Source organism: Siniperca chuatsi, linkage group LG13 (genome assembly GCF_020085105.1).
Source record: "Siniperca chuatsi isolate FFG_IHB_CAS linkage group LG13, ASM2008510v1, whole genome shotgun sequence".
Classification (NCBI taxonomy): Eukaryota; Metazoa; Chordata; class Actinopteri; order Centrarchiformes; family Sinipercidae; genus Siniperca; species Siniperca chuatsi.
This window is the reverse complement of record NC_058054.1, coordinates 5,406,804-5,434,365: the sequence shown is the minus strand read 5'-3', so window position 1 is coordinate 5,434,365 and position 27,562 is coordinate 5,406,804. Positions and strand designations below refer to the sequence as shown.

At 39.6% G+C, this 27,562-nt stretch overlaps 1 protein-coding gene across 2 annotated transcripts; it reads right to left on the bottom strand.

The window, feature by feature from the left end:
- LOC122887601 (integrin beta-1-like) lies at positions 1–27,562 on the bottom strand. Of its 2 annotated transcripts, none has more exons than XM_044221008.1 (16): positions 27,236–27,561; positions 14,502–14,568; positions 13,888–13,967; positions 11,190–11,412; positions 10,493–10,663; positions 10,156–10,394; positions 9,841–9,996; positions 9,534–9,629; positions 9,298–9,387; positions 8,549–8,689; positions 7,877–8,079; positions 7,270–7,508; positions 6,961–7,183; positions 5,781–6,013; positions 4,708–4,874; positions 1–1,312 (listed from the first exon to the last, which is right to left on the bottom strand). In XM_044221008.1, exons 2-16 carry the CDS (start codon positions 14,566–14,568, stop codon positions 1,247–1,249), a joined length of 2,394 nt encoding a protein of 797 aa, XP_044076943.1. In that variant the 5' UTR covers positions 27,236–27,561; the 3' UTR covers positions 1–1,246. The 2 variants fall into 2 exon arrangements, with proteins under 2 accessions (XP_044076943.1, XP_044076942.1); XM_044221007.1 differs by having other exon boundaries at positions 1,290–2,422; positions 27,236–27,562.

Sequence of the window (27,562 nt, the reverse complement as noted above, 5' to 3'; positions counted from 1 at the left end):
TGTTGTAACAATTTAGGGGTAAATTGTTTTTAATGTTTATTTAATAAATAATTTCAGAAATACAGAATTGCAAATGTGAATGTTAAAATTAAAAAAAGGCACTTCAAAACAATGGTGACCGGTGTACCCTTTTTTTCTTTATAAAACCCAAAACATCTAGAGATCATTCCCTTACCACTGATCTTTAAAACTAAATGACATTATCCACATTTCTTTCAATAAAAAATGTTTGATCGAGGCACCACAAAAGAGTTGGGTGGAATTACTGACATACAGAAAAAAAAAGTGGGACACTTCCCCAATTCAAATACTACAAATAAAACAAGGCATTTCAAAATAAGCTAATTTAGCTAGCAAATAAGGCAGGTTTGCGTGTATTTGGCATTGCTGTGAATAATTAAGGACCTGAGTTGGCTTTAAATTAAGCAAGTAAAACCTGGAGCCAAACAGTAACACTACTGTACACTGATATCCTTTACTCGAGAAAGGTAGCCCAAGAAAATATATTTTCTAGAGAAAGATATATTTCAAATTGATTGTTCAGATGGAAACACACTAACGCCTTCAATCCTGTTCTGTGAATACATATATGGCTTAACACAGAAACCAAAACATACTGTACACATTTCATTGCTACTGCACTGGCGCTACATTTGAAGAGTTTCAATCCAGAGATATTTAAAGAGTGACACCTACTCAGTTAAAATGATTACAGACACAATAAGACCTTTGCTCCGACAGCAAATCAATCTAAAAAGACCTTAAGCTCATCTATGTTTTTGAAACATTGACTGATAGATTGCCACCCGCTCAACACTGTATACATGGTTACTTGGATAGGAACTCTTCATTCGTTGCCCATTATCAACATCCAATTCAACCCTCGACAAAACACTGATGGCTTGATGGTTCTATAAAAAAGGCACAGCTAGGCTTTCCGTTACCTTGCCAGTCCTGTGGCGAAAAAACTACAAATCAGTTCAACACATTCTCTCAAGTTCTGCTGAGGCAAAAAATAAAAAATCCCCACATTTATACAGACTGTACACATTTCAGATGATGCATAGAAAATAAAAACAAGTTAGTAAAACAAACCGAAATAGTGGCAAAATGCTTTGCTATCATTTGGTGACTACAACAATAACAACAACAAACAAACAGTGAGAGTATTATAAAACCCGCCCCTCCCTTCACCCCAGCCCATATTCTTTCCATACAGTGATGTCACAATGAAGGCAACGCTCCATCATTTGCCCTCGTACTTTGGATTGACGACAGTTGTTACGGCACTTTTGTAGATTGGATTCTCACCCTGAGAAACAGAGAACAACAAGAGTGAGTGAAGCAGCTGCGAACTTATAAGGAGTGATCGGGTTAACAAATCACAGCACTTCAATACCAGTAAGCTCAACAGTTTAAGATTACGTTATATAGTATCATAGCAAACGACAAAAGCCAGCAATGAGTGTGTGACCACGTTGTTTGTCTTTGTCACTATTTGACTCTAGGCAACAGTTTGGTCAAACATGTTTTATGAACTGGGGTTCAGCAGTGGATGGTTTGACACTGTTGCCATGGTTTTAGCAGCTTGCATCTGACTGCTGCAGTGGACTATCAAGTGTCAGACTGCCACTCTGTCTATCCTTATCCTTAACTACTACAATCTGCACATAGTATTCAAATGATCTGCCCTCTGCAGGTGCACCTGCCCCCCGGGGATGACAGTGAAGTGGAGTTTGTTGTTGCTTAACACATTTGGTTAAGCCGGGCAGACACGGTACGGATTCGGCACGATTTTAGCCCCGAATAGGACGCCCTCGACTCATTTTAGAATCAGGCCGAATTTCTGCCAGATCGATTGTCATTTGAAGTGCAGTTTGAGGGGGTTCGTGGTTTTTAATTGGTATATTTAGCTTTAGAAGTCAGATCATTTTCTTAACAGATAAAGGAACATTTAATCCTTCGTTTTATCTGCAAAATTCTGATATCACCAAATTTGGAGATACATGGTTTTCACTGGACAGCGAAGTATACTGTATTAACATAGGGAGTAGGATCTAAATTAGAGAAAATGGTTAAAATAAAAACAATTTCTAAATTATTTTGTTACTATTGTTAGTTATTAGTTTGTTACTATTAACTTTTCTTTAATCCATTTGGTCACTAACAACAAGGAAAAAGCCCAGCATATTACACCTTTAGTAACAAACAATTGCTACCTGTGGGGTAAGCATGCTAATTTCACAACATGCAGTCACCAAACCAGCCCTACAGTCAGTCAAGGTATAAAACTGCACTCTGCACATGCAAGTATACACGGCCAACAGATGATACAAACTTTGACCTAAAGAGCAGCGCCTTTATTCCCATAGCTGGGATTCTGGAACTGGTTAATAGGACTCTTGTAAATGGGGTTCCCTTGCTAACATGAAGAAGGAAAGGGGCGGGGAAAAACAGAGGAAAAAGAAATGAAGAGAAGCAGGAAAAATCAGTGTAAAGGATAGACACAAAAGTCTGAAGGAAAATGTTCAGCACAGAGCAGAAAAGGTCCGAAAGCAATCTCTTATAGTAACTAATTATTGTTGTGCTCACTATCCAAATGGTTTTTCCTTTTTCCATCTCTAACACGCTAGTAATGATGTTCTCCTGTACAGTATCAGTGCCAGGGAAAATTGCTACTCAGATTCCTTTTGTGATGTAAGTCTGTAATAGTAAGTTATCTCTTATTTCCTGTAATATGTGATTTGTAATATTTCAGTAGGATATCTTCACTTTTTCCTTTTGATATTATTTCAGTTTTGTTAGCAAAAAGCCCCAAAAAGAAACTCCATAGCATCTCTGGGGAAAAATATCTATTTAAATATACTTGATATAAAAAGAACTGGCTAACCATAAAAACTAAAGCAAAAAACCCTGAAAACGCCCCTGGCAGCACAAGCTATCTTGCTACAGCATGTTTATTAAGAGAGAATACAAAAAGGAACAAACAAGTTACTTTTAACAGAAATTAAATTTGTTCATGTGTCTACTTTCCTCTACTTAAATAATAAAGTAACACATTATTTTTTACAATGACTTTCCCACAAACGCTGCCTGTAATGAATGTTTGCTTCCTCCAATAAGGCCATAAACACTGCTGCTGTGATTTCCACACAGCCAGCAGTAGCTGAGCTTCCCATCAGTGGTCATATGGTAGTTCTCCATTTTTCTCTGCTTCATTGCCTTTTATGGTCGTGCAGTTGTACCATGTGGACAGTGAGAGGCAGCACTGCCAGCTGAGGAGGCTGCTCCCTCTGCGAATAAAGACTAAACAAAACTGCATGGAGCGGAGGTTGATCAAGGACAGAGTGAGGGCCACAGAGATTGTGGAGATTCTCTCTGGATGTGTTGTTCCGATCAGGGATCCTCTACCAAACCTTTTGGCCATTTTCCTGTTGATTACTTCACACGTTTGACTACGGAACTGACGCTTCCTCACATCCACAAATGCTCTGGAGAACCCATGCGATGTTGTGCTCATTTTTTTGTGTATTTGATGCTTTTCCATACAGTTTAAGAGCTGAAAAGTCTAAAAAATATTGTAACATAGTTAAAGATAACCAAATTATTATTTAGCCATGTAAACATTTTATTGCAGATATCAATTATGTAACAGCTGAAATAATGCCAGATGGAAGGCTTCAGGTAACCATTATTTGAACTGTGGCACAGAGTAAAGCCTGTGCCATAAATCAAGTTCCCATTAAGGCTAAAACGATTCCTCGAGTAACTCTATTACTAAAAATCATTGATTCAAATTATTTGCAAGCTTTGTTTAATTCATAACTATAGAAATCGGACTGTGTTTCACATGGATGACTATTACTGTCGCACAACGTGCTTATGCTGTGTGTGATCAGAGACGCTCAGAGCATCTTTGTAATCTGCGCTGTCAAATCACACCAAAGAGGAGGAAGAGAGAGAAAATAGCGAGGGGCGCAGAGAAGAGACTGGCCAGAGAAAGTGACAGAAAGTGTCCACGAAAACTCTGTACAGTGAACCGAACTAGCCTACCCCAGTAGCATGACGTCTATGCTTCAGCATCTCAGCAGTAAGCATAACGTTACAGTCTATGCGTCCAGTTTACAGAGCGGACCCGACACAAGGTAAATGAAGGCTAGTAAAGAATGTAGGCTACGTTAATTATGGCCATTTGTATTAATTATGTAATTAGTTAACAATGTAAATCAATGTGGTGGCTAGTTATGATGTCCCTAAATTAGCCAGGTTTTGTGCAAGATATTAACCACAGAAAATAAAAAGCTGCAGTTAATTTGTGAAAGCCTAAGCTTCATTCATGTTATTTATTATTATGATAGTCATAGTTCCTGTCCACTCGTTTTTGCCTCCTACAAATGCCACAAAGAAGACAGTAAAGGCTTACGTTACGCCAGAGCTGTAGTTAGGATGAAACTTGTATTTCTGAAATTTAAGTATATATACCTTTTTCTAAAAAGGAAACCAATTAGTTCTTTATTTTAAGAGACCTGTCTTAATTTCTCTTTTGCATATTTACTATTGCTCTTTAATAAAGCAAAAGTATTTCTTATCTGATTACTCGATCAATCAATGGAATGAATCACTAGAATACTCAATTACTAAAATAATCGATAGCTGCAGCCCTAGTTCCCATGACTGATTCCAGGTGCTCTGGTGTGACTGACTCACCGTGTCCCACTTGGCATTCATCTTCTCCTTCTCAAACTTGGCAAACTCTCGGCGGTCGTGGATGATCATGAGCAGTTTCCAGATGAGCAGCAGGGCGAGGCCGATAAGCACAATACCTGCTACCACACCTGCCACGATGGGGATGATGTCAGGTCCTGCCGGGCACTCTGAAACAGAAAATGTACAGAAAACAAATGAAATCCTTTGCTGGAGTTCATAAAAAAAAAAAACGTCCGCTAGCTGTCCGTTCTGTGTCCGCTAAAAAAAAAAAAAACCTCTGGTGTCCTGCCCTGGCTCTGTAAATGGGAAACAAACAAAGTGGTTCGGACCAAGCCACACAACACTATTCCAGCCAATCAGCAACAGGTGCCGTTTGTGCTTGTGCACAGGACAAGGGGCAGTGGGGGGGAGAGGGACGGTAAATCTGGCACATGCTAACTTGTAATCGCATTGTCAAGAAGGAGAGATGGCCGAGAAACAGCCAAAGAGGAGAAGGTCAGAATAACAAAAATTGAAAAAGAAGTTTTATGATCAGGCTTTCCAACGGTGGAGAGACATCCGAGAGTTGAAAGGCATGAAGACGGATGCCGAGGTTGCCGTTTCTGCTTGGTGGGTAACATTAGTGTTGCTGTGTTTCACAGAACCAATAGGTCAGTATTGTTTTGTCCCGTTTGCTGATGTTTGTGATGTGTGTCAGGTAACGTTAAATAACTTGCTCACAGACATTCAGCTTCCTTTCTAGTTTGCCAAGATGTGCTGCTGTTGTGATGTTAGCTATAGTAGCAGGAGAGTTGTGAGTATCGCTGTCTGGAGCTGGTCTGCTGGCTCTGGGAAACCGTCTCGTCCTCTCTGGCTGTTAGCTTCGCAGCAACAACTGTAGCAGTTTGCAAACCCACAACCTAGCTAACGTTAGTTACATTACTTGCTGTGTCGACGTTCGCTCTGTATCATATTTGTTTGCTAGCACAGTGGCAGGACTGTATGGTTCCGCCCACTTGTAAAATAACTATGCAATCAACCTATCAGCATCTTTTTCAACATATCAGAGAATGATGACGCCAGTCCAATCATACCCGGTTTCTCCATCACATAGACCTCCTTGGTGTCGTTCCTGATGGCGTAGGTGTAATAGAACCAGCAGTCGTTGGCGTCTCGCTCTTTGCAGTGAGTCAGTGGGAAGCTCTGGTCTGTAGGCTGGGGCAGCTTGTCGCGATCCTTCACCTTGATTAGCTGGAAGTAGTTGCAGTCCTGCTCACATGTATCCTTCTTCTCACCGGCCTCAAATGCTCGGCACTGCACACAATCTCTGTGAAAACATTGACGGGGGGGTTGATTCACACTCAGCATACATTGGAATGAGCAGTGAAAAGTTACTAATCGAAGCAAACTACATGCCTCCGGATGATGAAGAAAATTGAGTAACCCAGTGGCAGTCTCAACAACTGTTAAATCATTTAGATTTTTCATAATGTATTCAATTATATTTTCTGTAATGTTAACATTAAAGCATAAATGCTGTTTCAAAAAATTCACACCAAAGAATAAAAATGTGATGGGGAAATAGTGAATCCTTATTTTTTTTCATTTATTTGTTGATGTTCAAGTAATCAATAAATATACTGAGTATAAAACATCCTGGAATCTGTCTTTAATATACAGTATATCTACAGATTGTTTATTATTGAACATAAATTGCCCTCAGGCTTCTAAAAAGCCCCAAATCCCCAGGAAAAAAAATACTAGGACATGACCTCAGTGTCCTCAGTGGTAGCTACAGCCCTGCCTGGAGGTAACACAAAGACAAACAGGAAGCAAATGCAAACTGTAAACAGTCAGTCATCAGGCTCAAACCCAAGACTGTCTCGCTTTAAAGTAACAGCTCTATTTTGAAAGACTCCTACGTATTCATACTGGAAAACAACAAAACTATCTCCCGACTTCAGTGACACAGGTGAAGCACTGCTTTTAAATGTAACTGATAAAAAGAAAACTGATATGTATGAAACATTGCAACAACAAAAAAGTTGCAAAACATTTGCATAAACAGTATATTACTACAAAGTCATCCAACTGTAAATTCCCTGACATTCTCTGAACTTTAAGGAGAACTTTATCACAATTCATGAATCTCAGTCTGGAATACCACTTCTAAACTTACATGTTATTTCATAATATCTGCAACCAGCGGGAACCCTTCATTTTAAGATTTCTGAATTTTACATTTCTAGCCAAGCATGCAAGCTTCAGACTCACTTGTGCTCAGTGCAGATGCCGGGGCAGGTGGGACAGATCTCGCAGGTTGGACCCTGGAATTTGGGGTTGGTGCATTTGCAGATTCCACATTCGCAAGTACCGCGGCCGTTACAGATCTGCCCGTTCTTGGCGAGGCAGGTGGCAGTCTCCAGGGAGCAGTCGCAGGCACTGCCTGTGTAGTTGGCATCACAGATGCACTTCCTGCATTCGCAGCGCCCATGTCCTGGTAAAGCACAGGCAATTGCAAGGGTTACCACAGAGTTTACAATAAAACAGATGTCTCTTAAATAATCGAATTTCTATAATCACCTCCGCAGAGCTTGTTGTTAGAGCGGTCACAGTTGAAGTTATCGCAATCGCAGTACTTGCCACTGTAGATCTCTGCAGGATTCACCCGCTTCCTGCATTCGCAGGTGCCGCAGACACAGTCACCATTGTTGCTACAGATATCTGTACCGTTGTCTTTTCGACAGTTGGCATCCAGGTCCTCTGTCCGCACTTCGTCTTTGCTGCACTCGCAAAGGCGCCCAATACGTCCGTCATTACAACTGACACAGAAAATAGGAGGGGAACCATTTCAGGAATAATGTGTGCAATCAAAGTCGAACATTATGAGCAGAGTATAATTCAACAAGACAAAAAAAGTATACTAAATGTTTGGGAAGCAACAACTTGAAGCACACTGGTCTGTACCTATGGGTGTTATTTGGGTGGGTGAAAGTAAAAAACACATTTCTCCCTCCTCATCAATTGAACCATGTACCATAGATGCCCCAAATCCAACAGCTTTTCATTCAATTTAATCACTGCACCTGGTATTTTGTAAGAAGTAGTAGTAGTAGTAGTAGTAGTAGGTCCATGGTACACGGTTCAGCAGCACTGTTCTAGTGTCTTTTTGGCTGTACTGAATACTTACTTGCAGGCTCCACACTCAAAGGTCCCGTTGCCCTCGTGGCACTTCTCACTATTGGGCTCTCCTTTTGTGGCGCATTGACAGTTGCAGATGAAGTTCAGAACTATCTCCACCTCCTCAGTGAAGCCCAGTGGTTTAATTTTAATGGTCTCAGTCTTGCCATGCGATGGACACTTCTGGGATTTAACGGAAATCCTGAAAAACACCTGGAAACCAGAGGAGAGTTTATAGGGTTATGAAACCTATTAAGGTAGATGCCTTGAAGCTTATTGTTCCACTTTTCAGACATGACTCACATTATTAGCTTGTGATGCGTTTCTCATTTATTCTTTGTTTTTAAGTGACTTTTAAAAATAAATAAATAAATAAATTATTTTTTCTCCTCTGTCTCACAACTTGGCCAACAGCCAATCTCTCTGACCAGTAGGAGACACTAATGTAACAAGAAGAACATATTTGTTTACCAGGTTCACACCCTAGAAACAGACATCCAGGCTATAAATTCACACTGCTGCCAAGGATTGAGCACTTGCACCACTTGTGTTGTGATGTCAATGCTTTTCCCACTGTGCTATCTGGGTCCCCCATGAGTTGAGATGTTTAAGAAACTAAATTGATCTCTTTTTTTTCAGCTGAATAATTTTCACACGTGCAAACAAATAGTATTGTATCTACCTCGTCTCCGATTGAGATGTTGGAGCACTTCCTGTCGTTCTCCCCTGTTCCCTCCACACCGTTCTTACAGATGGACTTGTAGGTGAGGGAAACTCCCTCTGGCAGCCTGCTGTTTTCCAGAATGACCTCAGATGACAAAGACTGTCCAAAACAAGAGAGATCAAACACTCACTATAGGCTCTAGTTTGCAGCGACAGTAGTGCACCTTTTGTGCATTAAAAAAAAAAGGTTACTCAATCAACCTGTGCATACAAGCATTTTCCATGCGGAAACCCAGCTGCTACTGGGCAGGAGATTTTAAAATGTGTGGTCTCATTAATATGTATGTTAAGGAACGGCGTGGCTAAGGCACAACTGACAACTTTGAGTGATTTGGTAAGATGGAGAGCATTCATGTAACCTGAATGTGTGCAATGTATTTAATGCCAGGGAGAAAGTGTCACAGAGACAGTGCCTTCAGTTTTTAAATTTGATTTGACTTTGATTATTTGCCTTCACAAACACTTGCACGTTCATGACCTCTTGTGGTCATTCATTGTAATCTTTATTTAGCGCAGGAATCTTTATTTAGTGAGGAAAAAAGGATGTAGGACATTTTCCCACAGGATCAATGCAAAGGAATGTGCAAAAATATGTAACATTATAAAATAAATCACGAAAAGTAATTTAAAATCAAATTAAAATCACAAGTTCTGTCTTAATGCCAGGGACAGTCAGATGTCATGTGAAGATGGTGCAGTTTGACTCACATTGTAAGCATCAATAATGAGTTTGATCACGTTGCTGGAGTTGGAAGACAGCGTGCCAACAGCTGATTTAGGAATAAGATTTTTCAACTCCTGAAGGAGACACAAGGGTTGAAGGTAAGAACAGAGTGAACAAATGTTAAATGTGAATTATATGATGTGAATAAAAAAGTAAATATTTTAATGAAAGGGGCTAGTTAAATTTTACAAGCACAATGTACAGAAAACACAATGTTCACCTTGTAAACAGGTTGGAAGTCCTGAGTGACGGCAAAGATGGTCTGGATGTTGTGGTCACTCAGTTTCTGAACCAAATGGGCGATGGAGGGGTAGTCCTATCAAAGGATTCATCAACACAGGTAGAAACAAAGACACATAATTATTAATAAAAGCAGAATTCAACTACCATTTCAAATGCCAGACTGTGTGGACAAATGTGGGTCTGGAAAGAGACAATCTTAACATCAATAAGAAATTGAGACAAAAAGAAAGTCAAGCTGAGCCCTGGATACATTATGCATATTAAATAAATGATAAACTACATACATAGTAGTGGCTCATGGTGTACATGTTGTTCTCCAGGTGACACTTCCCATCGTTGGGCAGGACGATGCCGCCCAGTTTGCCATCTCCAGCGAAGTGGAAACCAGCATCGGTGGAAAACACCAGCAGACGAGTCACGTTCCTCCAGCCGATTTGCTCCTGAAAAGACAAAGAGAGCCTTCTCATTAATATTTTACAAATTTACAAGGCACTCTTGCCTAGATACAGTGCAATGGCAGAAGTCTAAATTCCCTAAATGCTGACACTACAAGCAGGCACTAAAAAACACACAGGAAAAACTCTTAAGCAACTTCTTACCTCACAGACCGCCACCTGCATGATGGCATCGAAGCCCCCCTCTGGAGAGTCCAGGTTTCCTGAGATCTGCTGCTGACTGACCAATCGATTGAACTCGTCTCCCTTGTCTGTCAGCTTCAGGACGTTCTTATAGCTGAAGGGGCTGGTACAGTTCTGGTTCCCTGTGCAGGGGTTGAGGAGCCTGGCTGGCGTGGTGCTGATGTAAGGCATGACTGTCTTCTCCACAAATGAGCCAAAACCTAAGAGGAGAATGTATTTTACTCAGGATTGTAAAAATATTTGTAACACTACAGCTTTTCTGTTGACTATTATCCTTTTTTGGGGGAGTTTTCCTTACCAATCCTGAAATCTGAGGTAATGTTTTGCATTTTCCTCATGAGGTCAGTGCCAAGGTTCTTGACGTTTTCCAAATCATCTTTCATGGAGAAGGAGAGGTCCATAAGGTAATACAGGTCGATGGGGTAGTCCTCAGCACGCTTGAATTTCAGCTCAAACGTCTGGGGCTCACCTTAAGAAACAAAACCAAAATAAAAAACAGCAAAAACATTACATTTCAACCTGCCCATACCTCACCATTTCCTGTTGTCGATACACCCGACTGACAGAATGTGCCACAGGTAAATACAAAAAACATAAAATATTAATAATAATTCATTAATAATAATTATATTTATTTTATAATCTCTTGAAACTACCATAATTAATTTGAATCTTTTTACTAATCATTTTGAAGGCGCAGGCATGAAGGAGTTTTTAAAGGCAGATTGTGCAGTATAAGTCTTCTGTTACAACAAGAAATCCTTCCTTTGGTCTATACTAGAGAGATACTAGTGATATGACTGACTGTGTTTATCTAGTCTTTTCCAAAACATATTTCACACAGAAATAATGACTTCTAATTTTGCTCCAGAGCTGGTTGACTTGGTTTGCCCTGATACCAAAGACTGGTAAACTACCAAAATATATACACTAAATAAAACACTTCAACCATGGCAAAACATTTAAAGATTTGGCTGCAGAAGTTGAATATTTACCAGATCTGAGTGTCAGGGTGAGTTTCTGGGGCTGGATCTGGGTGATCTGCTCAGGCTTCAGTTTCTCAGCCACGTCCTTCTTGCGGTTGGTGACAGGCTTGTTCTTGTTAATGGTGATGCTTCCGCGTGGGTTCTCAATTTTGGTCACATCACAATTTTTCTTCTTCAGGGACTCCAGATCATCACAGCGAGCCGACTTGGACTGGCCCACAGTGAGGAAGTTCTGCGGAATAGCACAAGAGGTTTTATTTTAAATGACATTTGTACTCCAGAACCTGTGACATAATAGAAAACAAGATGTTCTTGTATCAGGCCACACCTCAAATAAATTAACAAACAAAAGCCATACAAATGCAGGTGTTGTGGTGTGATCACAAAAGATATTTTCATCTTGAATGTCTTCACCAAATAATACAAATTTATCTTGCACAAAAATATAAGGTCATTTTAATAGGTGATGTATGTGCAGAAACATCTGGAAAGGTCCTGTTTTGATTAACTGTCTGTTTTTTTTGTTCTTAGGCAGCAGGAGACTAGGAGAAACAGATGACTGGGAAGCCTGGCAAAGAATATAGATTGGATGCACATGATATCCCACAAGGCATAGCGGAGGAGTACTTGAGACAATGAACTCAGTCAAAACAAAAATAGTGCTTTGACCTAATTCCTTCAAAACCACATGACCCATAGAGGCTTTTTTTCCCCCCTGCATCTCATCATACAGATGAGATTTATTTGAAAGTTTAAAAACCACAGAAATATAAGACACCTATTGTTCTGATGAACATTGAGTTTGTGGGGTGAATTTGGGAAATAATGTACAAAAGAGTAGGGGATATACAGAGAGAAACTCAGTTTAGTCAATTTCAAATCACACAGGGAATAATGTACACAATGTTCTCAGTGGGCAGCATACACGACATTCATAGATATTACATTCATAGATATTACATTCGTATTTAGTTCATGCAGTGAAATCAGATTGTAAGGGGGCTAAGTATGTTTGTTTATGGAGCATTTGTAGCACTTGGAGAGTTGTTCTTTAGTGTGATTCCTTTACAATTTTGGGTTGATTTTGAACATCAAATGCGTATGAGAGGATTAAACCAAATGTACTTCAGTGCTGCAGATATTTCACCTTATCTGGTAAAAAGGCCAGCAACCAAACATGACTGTACTAAAAAAAAGTGCAGTCATGTTGTGATTTCATAAGCTCAGGGGTGGATATCAGTCAGCAGTCTGATAGAGAAGTACAGGCAAGATTGAATTGGAATGCAGCTCTGTCGAGATATACACCCAACTCAGAGATGCTTTTTGTTATTCACCAAAAGAGTCACCTTGGTGAACAGTTTCAGAGTAAGTACTGACTCACAGGGCTAAGATAACCAATCAAATCTCACTATTTTGGACAAATAGGTTAATTGGTAAAGTCTATAATCAATATAATGATTATATTTGGGAATGATTACTCATGGCTTCAGATAACATTTGGAGATCTATTTTGGACTATTTTTTGAAACCACCATACCGTTTACCAGTTTATATATTTTTTGGCATTGTGTATATTTTGGATTAGCACCTTATTGATATTTTACACATGCACACTCTATATGTTTACACTCTTTCCTACTTATTGCAACTGCTGCACAACCATTTCCCTTGGGATAAATAAAGTTCTATCTTATTTAAATCTTCTTATGTAAAGTCTTGCAGAGTTAAACTGAAGAAGCAGAAAAATATGCTGTTCATCACAACGCACTGTATTTAATGTTGAAATAAAAATGCTTCCCAAACATTTGTTGCACAGTAGGACATAGAATTCTAAAACAGTCGCCATTTGTTTGTGCTGCACTTGGTAGCCTCCACACTGAAAACTATACTCTAGCTGTGAGGGAGTGAACAAACATTTCATATTAACCTCAAGATCCTGTAAATCAGTATTTTCCTGTACTGTGGTCTGTTCACTCAGTAGTGTATTGCCACCACAGCAAGAGTACTTGCATTGGGTACAGAAAACATCCAATTAAACAGGATTATTCAGCCAAAGTTTCCACTGTGAGCAAGAAGCAGCAGCACTCATGTTTACAACTAATGGAGCAGCTGTGGTTTATTAAAGAAAGAGCAACTCTCTTGAATCTAATAACTCTCTAGTACTACTCTGCATTTGTTTGTGCATGTATGTATAGGGTAAGTACAGTTGATGTGCATGTATAGATGTATCCATTTGTATAAATAGTAAAGATGACTAAATTAATGAGGAAACAAGGAAAAACATTTTAATTTTTGAACCCTACCTCCCTTTCAAAATGATTAAAACAAAATCAATGAAAACCATCAAAAACACTGTAATGATTTTGTTATTTTGTTACCTAAATCATAGTATGTTTGGATTGCATTTGTTTGTTTTTAATGGATCCAACTATGACTCCGGTCTGTTGTAAGCAGACTTTTTGAAATGTTGGAATTGTCAAATGCGACTTTGTAAAAATGTATTCTTTATATTTATTAGAGATTGCTTTATTTCATGCACAACATGATGACTATCAGCTGTGTTTATGCAACTAAACCATTAAGCAATGCTGCCACACAAACCAGGCGAGACTCTGAACTTGTCACACCCACAGTTTAAGATTGTCTAGATTAAGTTTTCATTCATATGATAAAATACTTAGGTGGCAGCTTTAGTGATTCAACTCACTTCATCTGAGCACCATCCACACGTCTCAGCGACCTGGATGCATTCCCCACACGTGTTTGCCTTGCTGCATATGTTTTCCTCTGAAAGAGACAACACATGTTCCTTTTAGCCAAGATGACGAAATAGAATTTCCATTAGTTCACTAACTCAAACCAGCTTCAGTTTTTGGCAAATCATAACCCCTTCCCAGTTCCAAAACTGAGTCATGCTGAGAAAAGCTCCAGGCAGCTCACCAAGTGATGACTTCACCTAGTAAAAAAAGCCTCCCACCACTAGCCAACAGGACCCACACTGTCATTAAACCATGAATGAAGAACTACAAGATTTGAATGGTGAAGTGGATAAAAACACTGCTGTATTGCATTGTGCTTAAGAAGTCTAAAACAAGAGAGGGCATTATTTAGCCCCAAGCACACAGCATGGCAACTGACAAGTCAAACCATGATAATCAACATACACATGACGTGTAACAATGAATACTAAGGTGACTGTATTGCACTAGTCTGTTAACAGAGCTGAAAAACATGCTACGCTTTGGGTTAGCTAATATTTAACAGTTAAGATAAGAAAAACAGCAAAACTTGAACACATTTTTGACATGTCCTTGTTCTTACCTTGCTGTGCCCAGCTGCCACCAAGGACCGCCGATACCGTTGCTATTAAAAGTAACCGCAGATCCATCTGTAACAAGAAAAATAAAATAACTCAGTGTTGGAAGCTGAAACCAGGGGAGACATCAACATGAAAGAAATAGATCTACATTTAACCCTTGAAAAAGGTTCTCATGGCCTGGTGACTCTTTAAACAATAGTTTTCATGAGACCACTAGCATGAATAAATTCAGGTTCAAGACATACTCTGTGATGTTGTCTTCCTAACACTTATCATGCCGTGTGTTGTAAAGGCTCTATCCTGACGTTGAGGTGAAATACCTCAGTTACCGTTAGGCAGCAGAGGGAAGGAGCGATTCTCATTTTGCCTATTCCAAATATGGAGGAATGATGTGCCCACACAACTAGCGACAGCTGCCAGTTCTTCCAAGAATCCCCATACTACACACTTGGTTTCTGACTGCGGTTTGGAAACTTTCATGAGGTTACAGACATGCGTAAAGGTAGTTGGTTATCTTGACGGGGCAATTCAGATAAGACTCGACAAGAGAGAGACAGAGGAAGACAAAGAGAAGCTTGAGGAGACATAATAAAAATGTTGCGTAAAGGAGAGAATAGTCACATTTACACTTGAGCTGTTTAGTCCTATCCAAAGTGACTCATAATGAGTCTAACAGCAGACTTGTAACAGAGCAGCAGCAGTAGCTTTAATACTAAGATGGCTGACATTTCAAGCTGCCACAGAATGCAAACTGGAGAGGAATAATTGTGGTTCATTAAAACAGTCCTATGATGCCTCTCTACCACACTGAGCTGAGCTTCTAAGCATTAACCAACCAGCCACCAAAAACAGCAATAAACAAAGATTAAAATCTCCAAAGTGGCTAAAGATTGTTAACTTGTCAGCAAGCTTTGGCCAGAAAAATAGCTCAAGCTAAGGTCACAACTTCATAGCAGAAAAAAAGAGAAAAGGGGTTGGTGTGTTCACGTGTATGCATGTGTGTGTTCCCATATATGGTCAGGCTATTTCATGCCTCCCCCTGAATCTCTGCCATTCCCCACAACTCCAGTGACACACTTCCTTGACTGTCTGCCCAATCCTAAAACTTAGAAACTCGGACCAGCTTTCCGTGTATTTGCCCCAGTAAGACATACATAGGAAATCAGGCAGTGTTGACGGTAGCTAAGTCAACAGCTGTGTCCCAAAATAGTCTACCCCTGGTGGATATTATTGAGCTAAGTCGCAAATTCTACAAGTGTCAGTGGATGAAAATGAAGAAAAGGAAATTGTTTACAGTTAACTATGAGTGAAGTTGAGGTAAAACTGGTGGCTGTACATTCTTCAGTAGATGCTCAGTGAAAAAGTGTAACATGCTTGCTCCAGTGCTGTGGTCAGAGGGTACAGGCATCTGCAAAATGACGACATCCTGTGAAATGAGGCCTTATGACCAACTTAGATGCGAGTTTCCCATAAGTGCTTTAGTGATAGTTATCTTACTGCTGTGGGGAGCGGTGAAAGGAAAAACATGCCTGATAAAAAAATGCACAATGAAAGATTTGGAGAGTAGTGGGGGATGTAAAAAGGTTTGACATCTGACAGAAACAGCTGAGCCCAATGTGATTTTTATGTCGCCTTTTAACTTCTGGCCTGGGGCAACAGATGGAAATTATTTTCTGTTGTTTTCTGTTGATGAATAGGCACTGTCCCTTTTAAATATACTTACTAACTAAACCCTGACACAAAGAAGAACTTGTGGCAAGATGGACAAAAAGTTCAACATGCAATCCACCCAACAAGACGCTTAATAAAATTCAGCAGCAACTGCAAAGACTTTCTACAGCATTAGAGCTCCTCCCCAACATTCCTGAAGACCAGCTTTGTTTACTGCTCTGGGGCTCGTCCTGCACAGGGCTGCAAATTGCAGAGAGCTGACAGATCGGGAGGCATTCAGGGTCTCCAATGCCTGTGTGCCACATAATGGCATTAGGGAGGCACTGGCATTTCTGGTAATGATCTTGGGGCATGATAACTTTGGAAATCAGGCTTGCTTCAACATCTACTCTGAATTAAATATTAAGGACACCTCCCAGAAAAATCTTCCTCAACATCTGCTTCTCTTTATTTACATCTACTCCTTTGTTATTACCACAGCTCTCAGGGAAATAAATAAGACATAATAGTTTTCATGAAGAGTCTTGCTACCTTTTCAGCTTCAAAGCTTTGAGAACAGCTGAGAGCAAGTCAACAGTGATAGCTGAATGATTGTATGACTGTTGGAGGAGGAGACTTCAATAGAAATGGCAGGACATGAAAGTCAGTGCAGCTTCCTCCCAGTGTACGTCACAGCTGATAAGAGCTGATAGCAACATCCGTCATATAAAGACTGATAAGTATCAACAGACTGTGGTAAAACTGTGAAACATGTGGTTCAGCAACAAGACTTCATTTGACCCGCCTCAGCTCCACCTCTTTGCCCATTTTTGGATTAGCCATGTTTTATACAGTTTATGATGTACACACACCTTAGAATTCACCACAGTAAGTTTTTTCTGCCCCCTCCCCCCAAAAAAATAAAAATTTGACGAGCATGGCAGCTAGATAGGCATTGCCGATTGATTCAAGCAATTGTCAATTCTCAATGAAATTGACAATCGGCCCAAGCCTATTGACTTCACATGCCACTTCCTTGCTCACAGTCAGAGTGAATACTGAATACAGTCTTGGGTAACAGCCTCTCAAGTCTAAGCTGATGACCAAATGACTTTAAGTGGCAGATGAGTTAAGTGTTACAAGAATGAACAAAAACACAACTGCTGAGCTGACAAGATGTTTAGAAACTCACACAAGGTCTTGCTTACTTTTCTTTTACAAAGTCTTACTCTACTCATCCTCCTTTTCGAACACCTCTCTCTATCATCAAGCAGAAACTATGGCCTATGAGTAGTCGCGATGACAGACCTGAGAGCCTAATATTTAGAGTAACAGGAGTACACTGTGTTGAATCATGACTTTGTATGGTCAGGCTGGAGAAGACGGAGACGTCATATGCTTTGTGTTTGTGATTCTAAATGTTAGCGTCACAATTTTTCATTTCCAATTCTACCTCTGTTTATAATAGCCAGAGCTGCTCAGCTCTTTCCAATACAAGTACAGTAACTGAGACAGTGGTTTTGACTGGAATTTCTTAAATGTGGATGTGTGTGACTGTAATAACACAAAGCAGGGTCTTGCTGAGTAAGAGTGTACATACTCCTCTAACTTTCTATAGATATAATAGGTTTATGGCTGCAGTAAACAAAATTTAGCTTATAAATACCCATATTGTCAACTCAAATCACAGCTGGTGTTTGGATAAAACTAGTAATAACAAGTGGAGACACCATCTCCACATTTAAGAGTAGGCTTAAGACTTTCCTCTTTGATAAAGCTTATAGTTAGGGCTGGCTTAGGTGAGCCCTGAACCATCCCTTAATTATGCTGCTATAGGCCAAGACTGCCGGGAGACTTCCCATGATGCACCTCTTTCCTCTCTCCTCCTCTCCCTCTCCATCTGTATGCATTTTTATCCCATTACTGCATGTTACTAACTCGACAGCTTCTCTCTCCCGTAGTTTTGTGCTTTCTCATCTCTCTCTTTCCGGCACTTACTGCCCCCGTGTTCCTGCTCGACAACTGCTACTACAGTTGTTGTTATTGGTTCTCTTACTAATATTGTCATTATTATTTCTATAGCTGTCATGCCTATTATTATTATTAATATTAACACTACAATTAGATTACTACTATTTTAAAAATTATAGGTGGTATTTGCATCGTCCATAAAAATGACAACATGTCCATGACACTGACAAAGCTACACAGGTTGTACTAAGTAATCAACCTGAAAAACTGCTCCCAGCAAATGCTACCACAACTTCCATGAAGACAAAAGAACAACCGGCTAACATGAACGTGACGAATACTGAAGTTAAACTCTTTACCAACTTCAAAGTCTGGCATGGTCAGGCTGTTTAAATCCAGCTTTACACAATGTAGTGTGTTCTGGACTTAAGAGACCATCCTTGCTCCAGTGACTTAGAACCTGTATATTAATGTATTTTCCTAAAGTTCTGGTGTTACGTACAGTCACTGGCAAGACATCATGTTCTTGCAGAAGAGTAAATGAATCCAAACATGTCAAAATCAAACCTGCCACAGCAGCAGGGACTCAGTCCAGTGTCTCCTCCTTTTTCTGTTGAGTAGTTTGAATGTGTATATACTACCTGCTTGCTAAAAAAACAGGCCCAGAGAAATGTTTTATCAAGAATTTCTTCCAACAGCTACTGGGAAGAGCTAACTGAAACTCAATCCTTGGCAGGGCTCCTTGTTATGGTCCACTGCCCGCTATCAGCCTCAGACAGGTCAGAGGCGTTTTGATTCAATCTGCAGACTGAAAGTACGCCTCAGGGACCAGAGCCACGCTCTCTCTGATGTAAATTCACAGCATTCCTCTACTCTGACATGTAGTGGTGTTGCAAATAATCGACTCCCTGTGCGTCATCTCCCCCTACTTGACAGTGGCGTCCCTTTGGTGATGTTTCTGTGGTGCAGGAGAGGCAGCGCTGAGAGAATGAATCAGGAAGACTGCGATGTGGCATATGTTTGATTCAGAAGATGTTTACATCAATGTGATGAAGTACCTTGATTTCTGGAATTTTCAAGTATTTGATTCACTGGATTAGCCAGAAACAGAAATCATCGAGTGTATTCGAAACCGCCTACTATACTAGCTAGACTATGTAGTATGCAGTATGCAAACAAAATCTACAGTATGCCAAAAATATCCAGATGTCGTACTGATTCGGAAAAAATCTCGAGCATGCATCGGACCAGCCTACCTTGTGTATGGGTAACGTTATTAGGACAAATGTAGCGATTCGTTCATTATAGACAGACTGTAGCCTAGTTACAATTGTGAATTTTTCTTACACAAGATTAAATTCTAAGTGGTATTGACATTTATATTCCTCCTATTGTTTACTTCTGCTTTCCGGAAACCGGCTAAGCCTGGCCTAGCATACCACAAAATAAATACTGCATACTACAATGAAAAGCAGTATGTAGTACATACTGCATACTAGGGCTGGGCGATATATATCGGATATATTCAATATTTCCGAATATTAATTCATGTGCGCTATAGCGTTATATTGAAGTTTTCAGTAATTCCGCTGGTCGCCACTGAGGGGTAGTTACGTTACTTTAGTCAGCCAGCTCAGGTTGCAGTATAACAGCCTCCACCAGCTCTGCAGCTCCAAAACCTATTTGGGAGTTAGGCTAATGACTTTAGCCTGATTCGAAGCTGGTAACTAGCTAGCTGTTCACAATCTGGAGCAACTCTGCTGTGAAGAGCACAAGACAATGCTGTAGTAACGTTACATAAACAGGGACTTTTTATTTATTTTCTGTGGCAGCAAACACAACACACAGTGACTATTATACTGCAACCTGAGCTCATCTACACACTTTATGGCTGACTAAAGTAACGTAAGGGAAAAGCTCACTTTCACAACAACACCGCTGGTTACCCACAAGGCCACCTTCCTTAAAGAGGGAGGCTCGGCCGGTAACACAGGTGCAGTTAGGCTGTGGGTGTGCTACTGCTAACCAGAGGCGGAAGAAGTATTCAGGTTCAATTCAATTTTATTTAAATAGCGCCAATTCATTCACAGAAGTTATCTCATTGCACTGTTCCTATAGAGCAGGTCTAGACCGTACTCGTTATAATATTATTTAACAACAAATCCCACCATGAGTAAGCACTTGGTGACAGTGGCAAGGAAAACTTCCTTTAAGAGGCAGAAACCTCGGGCAGAAGCAGACTCAGGGTGGATGGCCATCCACCGCTGCAGGTCCATTACCTAAACAAAAGTACTAATACCAACCTCACTGTGAAAATACTCCACTACAAGTAAAAGTTCTCCAAGTACTTATTGCACAGTAAAATGGTCCCTGTCAGTGTTTAACTATTATATGTGATACTGCTATGCTAATTTAAACTGTTTTATACACTGTTGGGTAGTTTAATCTACAGCAAAGCATCATATTCTACAAGATCATCATATATGTTTGCACTATTTGAGAATTTATGGTATGTTATTTTAGAGAAAATGTATATATATCGTGGCATAGCCTAAAAATATTTAGATATTATTTATAAGCCATATCGCCCAGCCCTACCGCGTTCGTCTGTAGTATGCAGTTCCGAATACAGCCACCATCTTGTTCTTTTGCTTACAAAAAGGTTCTAAACTGAATTCTAAAGTTCTAAGTTCTAAACTTCCCTGATTCGCCTATCACGTGACCCTTTCCCGGAAGACATAAGCCTTCATTACCAATCTGCTTCCTGTTTACAGTTATATTTTTCATTTTACAACACAGGGTTGTGAAACGAGATTTAGGTCGCAGTTTCCTTCATGCTACACATAGAAACAGACGTTAAATTAAAAAAAAAGATATACAGTGATACATGATGAACAATAATAAATCATTGAGATAAAACTATTTGACATGGTGGAGTGCTGAGAATTAATTTAGGAGTCTCACAGCCGGAGGGAAGAAGCTGCTCTGTAGTCTGGTGGTACAGCAGTGGATACTTCTGTATCTCCTGCCAGATGAAAGCAGGGTGAACGGGTTGTGGCTGGGGTGGGTACTGCCTGTTAGTATCCTTCGGGCTCTGCACAGGCACCTCACTGATATCACTGATGCTCGGTAGATGGGTACCAATGATGTTCTGAGCGGTTTTAATCACCCGCTGCAGAGCCCTCCTGTCCTGGGACGTGCACATGCCATGCTGTTACATATATGTACTGTTGTTACAAAAACTGTGACTTCAGTATGAAAACCACATCAGTTTTCTTTACAAAATGTTATAACAAACATGAAACATAATTAAAATATGAAATATACTATGAGAATTGACTTAAGACACTAAAATGTAAGATATGACATTTCTGCACATTCCCCTACATTCACCACTGACAAATGTCTTCACAACAAGAGCAACTACAGAAAGTGTTTCCTGCTGAATATGTTTTGCTGATGCTTTCCCTGCTGAACACTGGTAGAAAGAAATGACAGATGTCAAAATAAATGTGATTATTTCAGGTTGTCTGGTGCTCAATTTTAAGTTGAAATGGAGGTTAAAATTCACCAGTCAGTAAACAAACAAGTTTCACAAATTGTATGCATTTTATGCATGACTCCACTTTGTGCATCAGACAAATGGGAAGTAGGCCTATTGCAATAGCTACCACAACTCTAGCTCATGTCTCAGTGGTTATTTGTTTCATGCTATTCGAGGTTAACCACACTGTACATCACTAACCCCGATGGCTGGCTCACTCTTTGCTCATGAAAAGAGAAGTGCATATTGATCCTCCTTCCACATATCATTGTTAACTTGCATGTTGTTGCTTAAATACTGTGCATCATTTCAAAACTATCCCACACAAGCCTCTAATTCCACTGCAAATTGCATTCACTACTGATACTTACAGTATACAGTATTTTGCGCTATTGCTCTCTCATCTTGCTTTGTCCATGTTACAAATTAGATTTTTGTATTTTATATTTTTATCTTAAGTTGTGTTGCTAACTGTAGACAGGTGGCGCAACAGCTTCGATATATGTGATGATCAACAATCCAAACACACCAACTTTCATTACAAGCATCTTTCCATGTAAAGAAACGACCTTGTTATTACATTGCACTGCTGCAAACTGAATTATGTAGAGAATGGAACTGGGGCTGCAACTATTGATTGCTTTTTATTATCAATTAATCTGCAGATTATTTACTCTACTTTAATTGTTTGGTCTATAACAATTAGTTACAGTTTGATATATTGCTATTGCCTGTAAGTTTGAGTTTTGAGTTGAATTGCTCTTGTATAGTTTCTATTTTCTTTTATGTTTCTCTATTTATCTGTACTTATATCTGTCTTTGTGCTGCTGTAACACCTGAATTCCCCCTTTGTGGAATCAATAAAAGGATTATCTTATTTTATTAATAATTTCCTAAAGCCCAACATGAGGTCTTTAAATTGCTTGTTTTGTGCAACCAACAGTCCAAAACAGAAAGCTCTTCATTTTACTATCACAACAGACAAAGAGATATTTGGCATTTAAGCATGAAAAATGACCTAAACAATTAATCAAACCATTAATTGATTATCAAAATATGTTTCTAGACATAATCATATAAGGATTTCTAGCTATTCAATGACTGGGGCAACCGAAAATCAAACTGATTCAAGGCTGATGTAGGGCAGATTGTACCTAATGTGTGATCACCTCACGCATTTTAGCACCATCTCTGAGAAGAAATGACAGAAACTGGATTTCGCGAAACAAATCAGCTCCACATTTGGCCTGAAAAGTGCTTATACGCACCTTCTATAACTGCTTTTTTCCTTTTTCTCCGTCTCCAACTTTTTACACTGTTTATATGCACTTTGTTACTGGACTGTGTCCAAACTATGTAATGCATATCTCAACTCACAATATAAACCCGACCACTTCCATATCTAGTTTTAAGGATCTGACTGCTATATGAGCAAAACACAATTTTGTGTCCCAGATCTGTCACATAATGCATCCTGGTGCAATCAAATTCTGAATGCTGCACTAAAGTGCCAAGAACATCTGTGAGAAACGTGAAAAGTGAAAGGTGGTGTTCAACACAAATCAGCATTGTTCACGCTGTGTGGGTCATCGGTCTTCCACAAAATGAGTTGGCTGCCCATCCCCCCAGCTCTGTTTGCCACCCAGTCAGTCAGCCGGCCCCCACCTGCTGCTAAAAGTCACAGTCCACTCTCAGTCCATTAGGTCCTCAAACAACTCAGCATGATTCTGCATCCATTTCCTTAATTAAACCACACCCAGGCACCGCTTTTCTCTCTAACAGGCGGTTGAAAAATCAGGAAGAACCCCTTGTTTCAAACTGCAAACACAGCATGCTTGAAGGAAACCCAACCCACAAACAGGAATACCTTCTCTTATAAAGCTAACATCTGCCATGGAGGCCGATAGTGAACTTAAAAGTGCTGTCAAACTAGATGAGTGTTAACACTTGTTCTTGTTCTTGAGACAAAGCATCAGAAAATGTGTTCAATCTGACATCCAGCTGACTATAAAAAAACTGTTTATTGTCCTTTTCCTACAATAATGCATGTGTTTGGCTGATGCTTTAATTATGATCACTATCATTAAAGATACCAAGAATGAAATGTTGAACTAGTTAAAGAATCACCAATTACTTTTTTTTTTTTTTTTTTTTTTACTTGAACCTAAGTTTAAGGGAGGCAAGGGGAGGGAAAATGCTGTTTAGGTTTTGTCAGTTAATATAAATCTTGACCATATTCTTCAAGGTGATTAATAACTAACATCATAGATTCCTACATTACCAGCATCTCAAAAAATAAAAGTGAAACTATCCGAACCTTTCTAAACTTTCTGTGGCAAAAAAGTAGAATGATAAATAAGAGCAAAGCGAGATGATTCTGACATGCATAAACATGTTTAACATGTGTTTTAGCATCTAAAAGCCATATGTACTCAGCTGATTTAGCGGTCTGATTCTGGAAATTATTACAAGCAGTCTGCTGTATATTTTTTTTAAGTTGTAGAACAAACTGCAAGTTTGGGGTTTGCCTGTCATATGGAGGAGACCCCAATCTCCCAACTCTCCCCAGAAAGATGAGATAACGCATTCCATCTTAACTAGCTCCATACGATGTCGTGGAAAAGCTACGTAACTGAAATATTGGGTGCGCCGTGCTTTTCCCACCTCTTTCCGACTTGAACTCAGAGTTCACTTTGTCATTTTGATGTAGTGAGTATGATGATAATTTTGGCGCTGAAAACTTGTTGAAACCCCTACAGTCAAGTTTTAAAATGATACCTGGGCTCCCCCTCCGCTTTCTTTTATACGTCACAGCTAGGACAGTTTTTTCTTAAGTAAGCTGTGCATGAAGAATTTACTGAGGCACCTTAGAAATAAAGTTATTTGCAAAGGCCTTTTAAAATTAGATATCTTTTTCCCCTTGGGTGTTTTATTTTTAACATTTTTTATCAATGTAACTGATGAAGATGATAAAAAAAAACATTTAGAGAATTTATCTGTGGCATTTATTTGGATCTCACATTCTCTCTCACTTGCAGAGCTGCAACTAACAATTATTTTCATCATTTAATCTAACAGTTACTTTTACAATGAACTGTTCAGTCTTAAACAATGTCAGTAAAAAGTAAAAATCACAATTGCACAAAAGCCCAAGGTGAAGTCTTCAAATGTCTTGTTTTATCCACCTTCAAAACAGTGATATAAAACATAAAAGCAGCAACTCCGAACATTTTAGATAATAATAATAATAATAATAATAATAATAATAATAATAATAATTTTTGCATTATGCCTTGATAAATGGCTTAAATGATGTACTGATTATCAAAAATGTTGACGATTTATTTTCTGTCACTCTCCTAATCGATTAACTGCCTAATTCTTTCAGCTCTAGTTACTTGTCTCTCCTTTTTATGAATGTTTTCTTGTACTCTGGTCTCAGGTAGTACCTACCTACCCGATCCTTCATTCCTAGTACTGTACTGTTTTGTAGAAAGGGTCGTGCTCTTCAGCTAAGTTCCCATTACCAGCAATATTCTGTACTTCTAAGAATGACCTAAAGTCTATCTGCCAACCTTCTTCTTTTTCTTGCCACTTCTTCTCAAGAAGTTTGACACTTTTCATGTCTCTGCTGTGAGGACTTCCAACATTTTACCAGGGAGGGACGGAGCCATGAAGGGATATTTGAATCATGATCATATATCCTCAAACATACCCCCCTCCCCTCACATGTTTTGTCTGGCAATCGCTGGAAGGCCCGTCACCCATGACTCATATCTGACAAGTCGGGGTAAATGCCTGGTGTTGAGTAACGCTGAATGACCTATCCAACTGCCCCAGACACTCCTAGCTCATGGCCGAGCACTGCTCACCGTGTTTAAACATTACAACAATGTAACTAAGGGAAGTGACTCAGAGATCTACAGGGAGCCGGCTCTGGTCTACAGACATGTCTCCCCTCATGTCTACAATTACCAGGCCTGGTGTGTATTATCTGCATCCATGTGATCTGTACACACCGCACGAAATCAAAGACATATGTGTTTTCACATCTAGATGCGGTGCTGTTGCTATGTCATTATGACGCTGTCTATAAGCCAAGACAGGCTAGTAATTAACCCAAGGCATTTTATTCCCATCTCACTAAATTAGGCCTTGCAGCAAGAACTTGGTGAGCGCAGACTACTGGTTCAACAAATCAAGCTTCTCCCTGAGATTAACAAGGGAGAGAAAAAGCAACCCCTCAGGCTGCAATTCCTTCACAGGAAGTGAATAAGGCAGGCAAGACCAATCTTGTCCAAGTTACATGCTGCACAGTCAACAGTCATGAATCAGAGCTGAGGGCAAGGCTGAACAAGAGACTCTAGATTCTGGTAAACCAATCTGGCCTGCTTTAAGATGTCTTCGTCTTACTGTATCCTCAACCACAGTTTATACAGTCTGTAATTCAGTTTGACCAGACTGGGGTCCAGCTGTGGTTTGTTTTCAGAATATTCTTTACAAGTCTTACTTCACTCAAATGTTTGCGACTTTGGCTTACAAAGGGATGTTGTTTGGTTTTCTTCTTCGTGTATGTTTTGCCCGAAGGTACGAAACTTCTGAAGTAACTCATAAAACGCTCCCTTCGTACATGTACAAACACAAATGTTAAAAGACATCTGCAAAGTTGTTGTTTTTTTGTTTTTTTTGACAAATTGAGAAATGCCTGGTTGGACAAAGGGACCCAAGTGCTTTAATAGCATTAGACAGTATCAGAAGACTTCACAAAACCACACCAAGTGCTCATTTTCTCATAAATAGGGTAACTTTTCAACTCAAAAGCTGTTCCCTATTCCCATTAGAGAAAGACCCACAGAAATCCTTTGAGGAGACAGGAATAATGTATGCACATAACTTTAAAAGAATGAAGCAGTTAGATGAGTTGATGTACACGATAAACCACAAAACTATAACTCTATATATGTATCCTTTAGGGACTTAAAACAAAATATACCCCACTGTAGGACCATTGTAGCAATACGACGCCAAAGTAATCAAATAAAATACTTTTTTTAGGCAGAACAGTCACTACAAAGTCATTATTGAGGACCATAGAAGTTTTTAGAAATACTACATATATCTGTAAGGTTTAAACACCAGCCCGTAAAAGCCTGTGTGGTAGTTTTGACTTCAGGAATGATAACTAACATGATTTTAAAAAACCTACACCATCTTCTCAGGCGTTAACCACCCACACTGCCCTCTTTGGTCATACAAAGCGGCTCAATGGCCTACTTTCTGTACAAAGCCCACTTTAAGATTTATTGAGGGACAGACTTGAGGTGTACGTTAGGTTGAAATATGCCAACATTTCATAGGTCATGTTGTTGAAAAACCGTACTGTGTAAGGGAAATAATACAACTGACCGCTAGCTAACGTTAGTTATTGTTAATCCACACCCAAAGTTTGCCCCTGAAGACAGGCATTCCTTGCTTCTCCCCCTTTTGTCGTTTACAGTGTGTTTTCCAGTCGCCGTAAACATGGCAGACAGGTTAAATGTGACCACAGTAGGTTAAAATAACAACACCTACCTTATGATGATGATGCTATACTTGCGTTCCTGTTGATTTAGAGTAACATTTGCCCCCAAAAATGTAGTTTACTGAGGCGAAGACTAGCTAAAACTGTTATGAGGGTCCGCTTTGTTTAAGCTAATAAACCGCTCCGCTCCGACGTGCCAACGTACGTAACGTTTCCAACCCCAACACGTTAACGGCTACTTAACTAAAACTAATACTTATTCTTACGGGCTATGTTAAATATTAGATAAGTGGTGAGGAGTCCCCTGCTCGCCCGAACACGTTACTGCCGTACGGCTCTGGTGCTGCTACTCAGTCTTTTTTTTTTTTTTTTTTTTA